Source organism: Syngnathus acus, chromosome 17 (genome assembly GCF_901709675.1).
Source record: "Syngnathus acus chromosome 17, fSynAcu1.2, whole genome shotgun sequence".
NCBI lineage: Eukaryota > Metazoa > Chordata > Actinopteri > Syngnathiformes > Syngnathidae > Syngnathus > Syngnathus acus.
In genome coordinates this window covers 557,437-565,885 of record NC_051102.1, presented here as the reverse complement: position 1 = coordinate 565,885, position 8,449 = coordinate 557,437, and the positions used below count along the sequence as shown (strand labels likewise).

Genomic DNA, 8,449 nt, shown 5'->3' with positions numbered 1-8,449 from the left:
AGCAATAATTTATTAAATGGTTAATCGTTTATTGAGAAAAATTACCAAAGCGAAGGAAAACAATTTTCAATTCGAAAAAACTTTTCATACAAGTATTCTTATTTTTAAAAATAAAAAGAAGTTTCAAGCTCAACACGTTTATTTTCAGTTTCAAGTTTTATTTTTTCAAGAAAAAGTTTAGTTTTTTGTTTATTTGTGCTTGTGCGTGTTTCCTCTGGGTTCTCCGCTTTCCTACCACATTCCAAGGACACCCATGGTAGGTCGGAGAGAGAGTGAGTGCGAGTGTTTGTCTATGTGTGCCCTGGCAACCAGTTCAGGGTGTCCCCCACCTTTCCTCAACTCCTTTTTACTGCGGTATGTGGTGTGACAGCAGACGGGGTTCCTGGGTCAACGTTTGAGGTTCAAAAATAAAAGATCCAACTTGACCACCTCAACCTGTTTGAAATGCATGACTCAGGGGTCACATACACAGGACCTCCTTGGGTCACATTTAATGGTGTTTGACGTGTTTACAGGAGGTTGTGTGTGTGTGTGTGTGTGTGGGGGGGGGGGGGCACAGGTTACGGGTGACGTGCTAACATCTAACTTGAACGAGGAATTTCTTATTGTATCTATGTGTACAGATGGAGGATATCAAATTGAAACGAAACAGTATTTGATCAACAATTCCGTTGCTCTATTAAGTATTCAAGGTTACAGTGAAGCCTATCCCAGCAGACTTCACAGGAAAGGCAGCTTTCAACCGCAATCAAATAAAATAAATAAAGTCTGAGGCCCTTTTGTTAGGTCCAGTGGGGCGGTGCAGTTACGAGGTGCTGGAACACTGAGTGCTTGACAACACACTTGGTGAAAACAAAAAATCCAGACTTGCACCCAAGTAAAACGTTACGAAATTCTTCACACATGCAAAAGCATGTCTGGTGGCTCTTACTAATACTTCATCAGTCACTGAAAATAATAAAAAAATAAATAAATAAAAGCAAAAATATCTTATCAAAAGTGACATATTATACAACTGTACTAGTTAGCATTTTACTGGACTGACTGAGTTTTTCCTCTGTTTTTGTGAAACGGTAATGTCCCCAGCTGCCCTTCTTTCTTTTTCCTTTCACGTGAGATGATATAACTCATTATTCATACAAACACAGGCAATGAAAGGTCCCTGCAGCTTAAAATAGTCTCATTGCAGGTTTTGTCATTGCTGCCACTATAATAATGAGGGCTACAATTTCTCCATCTGGTATCATCATAATAGCCCAAATGTTCAAAACAATTACATCAGTCAGATGTCGACTGTGACGCGATTTTACCAGGGCGAGCTGGACTGGATTATTTCCACATATTGGTATCATCGTGGTCCAAACCTGCTCTGATTGTTTGTGTCATATTTTGAACAGAACGCAGGGATAGGGTCGGGCGAGTAGCGATACCCAGTATTGGTGTCACTGCCGATACCAGCCTTATTTCAAGGTATCGGTACTCCAATGTCATTTGCCCTCTTATCAAGAACTAGAAAGTAGTAATTGGAAGAAGAGAAAATTACAAATATTTCTTTCATGAAAAATGCTATATTTGGATATACAGTCAAACCTCGGTTTTCAAACGTCCCGGTTCTCGAACAAATCGGAATTCGAACAAAAAATCTGAGATTTTGTTTGCTTCGGTTGTCGAACAAAATTCGGAGGTCGAACCTCGCGAGATGAGCCGGGAGGACCCGAGAAAACCCGACCGCGCGGCCCGGATGCCGACTGACTCCATTGTTATTGTATTTTCGTTACTTTGAGGATTGTATTAACCCCTAATCTTACCTCCAAAGAAAGCAAGTGGGAGCAGTAAAGCCATCCTAAAACACAAAGACGCTCTTAAAGCAATGCGACAGTGAGCGCCCGGCGCGCTGTGGTTGCGCGATCGGACCAAATTAAGCTCCCTGCGCACTGAGGTACACTTAAATTTTGGAAAGTACATCAGGACTTTAACAATATTCTCTAAATTTCAGCGACAGCTCTGTCACAATAATGCAACCAGCGCGGTGCAGTTACGCGGTCGGCGACGCGCTCTACGGTTGCGCGTTCGGCGGAGCGCTGCAGTTGCGCGATCGGACAAAAATGCGCAAATGAAAAAATGCTTAAAAAAGGCGGGGTTTTTTAGTCATGGAACAGATTACATTTTTTTCCATTATTTATAATGGGAAAAATAGATTCGGAATTTGACCGATTCGCTTCTCGAACCACCTTCTGGAAGGGATTGTGGTCGAAAACCGAGGTTTGACTGTATAGGTCTTTCTTTGAAATTTTCTGTCATTGTTTTTTTTTTTAATGTATCCAAAGAATTAACAGCACTTAGTATCGGTATCAGAGACTAATTAGTAAATAATTGAGTACTCTTATTGGTAGCGGTCTGAAAAAAAGTGGTATCGAAAACATCCCTAATAAAAATCTTGGGAGCAATAGAAAGTTAACGAGATATTGTGGTTGAAAATAACTTTTACATATGAAGGAATGGTGTCGAAATACAAAAAGTCCTGCCTAGCTACAAAAACAGATATGCTCAAACCTCATTGAATAAAGTACATAAGCAGACAAGTATAGTCACATATTAAATCAATAAAAGAAACATTTTAAGCATATACGTAATTATACCTACACACCAAATCAATAAAGCAGACATAACTAGACATTTTTGATAGGTGGTAATGACAAAGGTTTTTATAACTTTATGATCTGATATATATTTCTGAGCATTTTGAAATAACAAATGTTTTTTGATATATTGCCTGAATAGCTTAATGACCCTTAAGGAACTGTTTAATGCATGCCTGATGATTCTCTAAATCATGGACACTGCCAAAGTCGTCTAAAAATGTTCAGTACTTGATTGTATCTTATGTTTTGACTAATGCTAGACGCCAGTTTTCGATTACTACTGAACGTTCTGGACAGAGGGAAATATTTTGCCTAACAAAGAAAAGATAGGGTTGGAAGCATGATTAAACTAAGAATATAATGACGTAAGCAAAGACATGGAGTATCAAAAGAACAAACTTTGCATAGTCAAGGAACATTAATGATGTCACAGCCAAAAAGCTCACATAATTTCGTACAAAATGACAAAATTGAAAGAATGATGAAAGAATGAGGTGCGACAGTGTATGTGCAAGAATGGAGGAGAATGTTTACAGGAAGGTCACTTGGAGATAAAAACCAGCAGGTGCCAGAGGGAGTCAGCCAAGGACTCGGCCAAAGATGATCGCCAAGGCCGAAAGACGGGATAGAAGACAACAGCCCCCACCCAAGGACTCGGCCAAAGATGATCGCCAAGGCCGAAAGACGGGATGGAAGACAACAGCCCCCACACACACCGAATCGCCCATAACCAGCACCCACTCCCATGGAATCAGAATCTCCTGCGAACTTGCCACACCCCCTGACTCATCACCCATCAAACTCGGCCCACACTGGCATGTGCAACTGAATATAAGCTGACCAAAGAACCTTGAATGTTGCCTTTTCTGAATGGAGACTTTCTGCTCTTGAAAGGCCCAGCGCTGTATTGTACTTTCCTGAAAACAGAGCTTTCTTAACAAGAATTGTGATTGAACTCAACCACCCTGTGTAAGTCTAATTTCTGCTGCAGTGTCTTAGCATTTTCCTAAATCTGAAGAAATCAAACGAGCATGCAGTGAGTAAATTGGATAACAGGTGATTGGCAATGGCTTTTGCCGTGAGGCGCAGATAGCGCGCTCCCTAAATTGTGGACAAAATCCAACACATAACTAAAACATGCTACTTAGAAAAATGTTATCAAGAAGTTCCTATTACAGAGGAAATACAACAAAAGAAGAATTGCACGTGACTGATCCGCACTTTTGGAAAATAACAAATGAGCTCGAGTCATATTTTTTTCAACTATTGTGATGTTGGAAAAGAAAAACACACATCTCATGGCAAAAGCAACAGCGCCAGGTTCCTGGGGGTGCACATCAGTGAGGATCTCTCCTGGTCCACCAACACCGCATCACTGGCGAAGAAGGCCCAGCGCCGCCTGTACTTCCTTCGGAAACTCAGGCGAGCGGGCGCTCCTCCGGCCGTCATGACTACATTTTACCGCGGCACCATTGAGAGCGTCCTCTCCAGCTGTATTGCTGTTTGGGGTGGCAGCTGCACTGACTACGACTTGAAAGCCCTGCAGCGCATAGTGTAAACGGCTGGTAAGACTATTGGTGCTTCTCTCCCCTCCTTGAAGGACATTTACACCTCCCATCTCACCCGCAAGGCGACCAAGATTGTGAGTGATGTGAGTCACCCCGCTCACTCTTTGTTTGATCTTCTGTCCTCTGGGAGGCGGTACAGGAGCCTGCGCTCCCGCACCACCAGACTCTCCAACAGCTTCATACTACAGGCTATTAGGATCCTGAACTCGCTCCCCCTTTCTGCGTAGCGTCCTGTTCTTTGCACTATGCTTACTGTCTGCTGTATGCACACTGGCTCAGTTTTGCTCCTCTTATTTGTTGGGTTATTGGTTTATTATTTATCATCGCTCATTTTATTTATTTATTATTTTTTATTTATTATTTATTGTTTGTGCCTTCTTGTTTTTATTTTGTGTCGTCTACTTGTATGTCTCGTCACCGTGGGATAGAGGAAACGGAATTTCGGTTTCTTTGTGTGTCTTGACATATGAAGGGATTGACAATAAAGCTGACTTTGACTTTGACTTTGAAAAACACCGCTGACTGTCCATGCCATGTGCCATAAACACATAGGTTAACAAAACACAGATGTGCAGCGCAAACTACTGGTCGGAAACTAGCTGGATTTATGGCAAATGTGTTGTAATCATTACGAAGGAGAGCGTATTGACAAAGAAGTCAAAGGAAAGTGTGAACATGCATGTTTGTGAGGACATTTACCTCCAACAGGGATGTAATCATCATTTCCTCTCACTGCTCGAGAGAATCAGAATGAGTCCCAGATGTCTCACAAAAAGTAATGAGGTATACAATGCAGGTACAACAAGCATTTTAGAATTTCATTAAAATGCAAATTTGGCTTTACAAAGTGACATAACAGCGACTGGTTCTTCTAAATAAAAACTAACAATGCTAAAAAAAACAATTCTAAAATGATTACAACTTTGAACAAGATATGCCAAAAGTTTCAAAAAGATTCTAATGGAGGTCAGAATGTAATTTATTAATTTTAGATAGCCAATAAAGTTTGCATATACGGTATGTTTGCAAACTAGTTTGTTGTATTGCCTGAAGTATAAATATAATTTTTATATATGTTATATATTGCAGTTGGAGTTATAATCATAGTATATTTAAAGCACGTCATGGGCAAGAAAAGTATACGTTTTGGTTGGGAGAAGGGAATAACAATTTATCCTTTCAGAGAAACCATCCTCGACACCTGTGTCAGTCTACCCTCCTACTTTTGGAGCAGATGGGCGAGTCGGCCTTGCGTTATGGAAATCACAATGTCAAAGCACGTCCACAAATTCCTCTATGTTTAGCCTCCAGCGCCCATCTCCTACAATACTGGTCATTATCAGCATTTACCGTAAATCGCACTGTGGTTGGACGTTAAAATGATTACTTATGTGGGGAAGTAAACAACATTGCAGCTGACAATCAGTAGACGCAGAAAGGATGCTCTCCAGTCAAAATATCCTGCAAAGGCAGACCCACTGCTGAGAAGCTCCAGGGAGGAAAAATACACCACACAGTGCCATTTTCACATTGTTTGTCCCCATCGAGACAAAGCACGTGGCCAAACATCCCACACCCTCGGGCTGTTTTCCCTCCCTGGCACACTCCCCCTCCCCTCCCTTCCCTCCCCTCCCCTCCCCTCCCCTCCCACACTGTGACAGTTACCCTTATAAATATCCCCGTCTCAGCTGCTGTTATTCAGACAGATCTGCACTGACAACAGCTTGAAGGAGCATAAAGTTGAGGTATTTATATCTGGGTGAAAAAAAAAGAGGACCGTTAATTCCATTTTCCTTTGCAGAATGTGGCTCCAAGTGGCTCTTGTGTCGTTCCTCATTTCGGCCAGCCAAGTTCAGGCTGAAGACCATGCGTCCCTGCGCCACTCCAACGATGCTGCTGGACGCTGTCAGTACACCTTTACTGTGTCCAGCCCCCAGGAGACCAGCTGCACCGGGGACAACGGGAGACCTGAGATGGAGGGAGTCCTGTCCCGGCTCACCCTGCTTGAGGCTCTGGTTAGCCGGCTGATAGCTGGAGCAGGTACCAGGAGTGATGCTGAGGTGGGCCTTCCAGAGACTTTCTCCCAGATAACAGGTGAAAGAAACCAACTGAGAATGGACAAAGATCAACTGAGCAGGCAGATCCAGGAGCTCCACAAGAGGGTGACGGAACTCAGCCACGAGACTGAGAGCCTCAGGCAGAAGCCCTGCCTGCAGACAAACACCTCAGCAGACACTCGCAGAAAACTCAACCACAGACTTGCCAGTGGTAAAGCAAAAACCTGAATCGATGCTATGACACTGTTTTTCATTTAAATGACATCTTGAAAGGGGCAACAGGTCAGATTGCAGTCTCCAGTTGAGTGAGGGGATTGGAATTTCCAACACAGTCTTAATTTACAACTTTGTCAGCCATGCATGTCTTGTTTACGTTTCTGTTTTCAGGAATGCCACCGGGAAGTAACAGGGAACCTGCTGTGTACATAAATAAATGCATCACACTGCTTTACTTGCATCTTACTCGAGCTATCGTGTGTTGTGTCCCTCAAGGACCAATCAGTACCAAATGTTTGGAAACACTTGCTGACCTATAAATGAGAAGCCGTGTCCAAGCCTTTGAAGCAAACCACGGGGCAATTTATTGGACTCGATGGAACCTTTAAGGGCCATAAGCTGTAAAGGTCCAACATAGAAAAGCAGCGCCGTAGGAACACACAGGGAGTCCATTTACATCCCTCCAGGTCCAACATACACTTATGTAACCCACAGGACTAATTGGACCCTTTGTACCTCTTCCAAGGCTATACTGCCAAAATTCATATGCAAGGGCAGTGCCTGACATGCACCACTTCAATAACGATGACCATAATTTTTTTCCCCACAGATCTTGAAAATGATTTCAGAAATGATGCCTATCAAGAGATGAAGGCAGAAGTGTCAGAAGTCCCAGCATCCCACCTGCTTCCTGATCGAAATGGTTCCAGTAAGCTTTTGTCAATGCGCTGGCATGTTTGAAAAGCATGCATCAAGAAACATGGTCCTGGTGATTTTGTTTTTAGGTTGCGGCGAGTTGCTCTCTGTGGAAGATCCTGTGTTACACAGGAAAGCTGACGGTTTTACAGGGAAGTACGGAGTTTGGCTGCAGGATCCCGAGCCTCAAGGAACTCAGTATAGCAACAAGACAGTGTGGCGTATCGATACAGTGGGCAAAGATGTGCGTCAGTTGTTTGTATACGAAGACATGAAGCAGTTCACCCACGGCCCCCCCATGAAAATCCTACTCCTGCCCGAAGCGGTCGAGAGTACGGGAGCGACGATATACCGAGGCTCCCTCTACTACCAGCGTAAACTCAGCCGCACCCTGATCCGCTACGACCTGGCCTCAGAGAGCCTGGTATCGCGTCGGGATCTCCCTCACGCCGGCTTCCACGGCCAGTACCCTTACTTGTGGGGGGGCTACACTGACATCGACCTGGCGGTAGATGAGCAAGGTCTGTGGGCCATCTACAGCACCAGCAAGGCAAAAGGCGCCATTGTGCTTTCTCAGCTGGACCCCGAGAACCTGGAAGTCAAGAGAAGCTGGGAGACTAAAATCAGGAAGAACACTGTGGCCAACGCGTTCCTGGTGTGTGCTCGTCTGTACACGGTGGCTAGTTATACAGCGGTTAACACCACCATCAACCATGTGTTCGACACGGCCACCAAGACGGGCCGCGACCTCTCTGTGCCCTTCAAAAATAAATATCGTTACAATAGCATGGTGGACTACAACCACGCCCAGCGAAAGCTGTTTGCCTGGGACAACTTCCACATGGTCAGCTATGACATTCGAGTGGGTGGGGCTAGTAAGTGAAGATGACAGTGGAGAGAGTGGGATTATTTTCAAAAACAACGGCAACAACATAATCGTCACTTAGGATGTCGTTCCCTTTGTTGCGCTTTGCCACTTTGTCTCTGTTGCCATGACAAATCCTTACAGCCAAGTGTATAACTGGAAACAATTTTTCTACTACCATTGTAAATAAGATATGTACTTTAGCAGACATTGTAAAGAACACATGAACCATTTCAGTAATTAATGTGTGGACAGTTCCTAATAAAATACAGATCGTGTCCCACGTTTTGAATCAAAATATCGTTTATTTTTTAAACAAATGCACAGTGTCATCACTGCTAATTTTGAGTTACTTCAATTGCTGTGGTTAGATTACACTAAACCAAATACACTCCTGCAACCTAA

General features: G+C 43.5%; 1 protein-coding gene across 1 annotated transcript; it reads left to right on the top strand.

Annotated features, from left to right (window-relative positions):
* The first annotated feature begins 5,882 nt into the window (after positions 1-5,882).
* LOC119137563 (myocilin-like) lies at positions 5,883-8,117 on the top strand. Its single transcript, XM_037276971.1, has 3 exons — positions 5,883-6,478; positions 7,094-7,192; positions 7,269-8,117. Exons 1-3 carry the CDS (start codon positions 6,013-6,015, stop codon positions 8,060-8,062), a joined length of 1,359 nt encoding a protein of 452 aa, XP_037132866.1. The 5' UTR covers positions 5,883-6,012; the 3' UTR covers positions 8,063-8,117.
* The last annotated feature ends 332 nt before the right edge of the window (positions 8,118-8,449 follow it).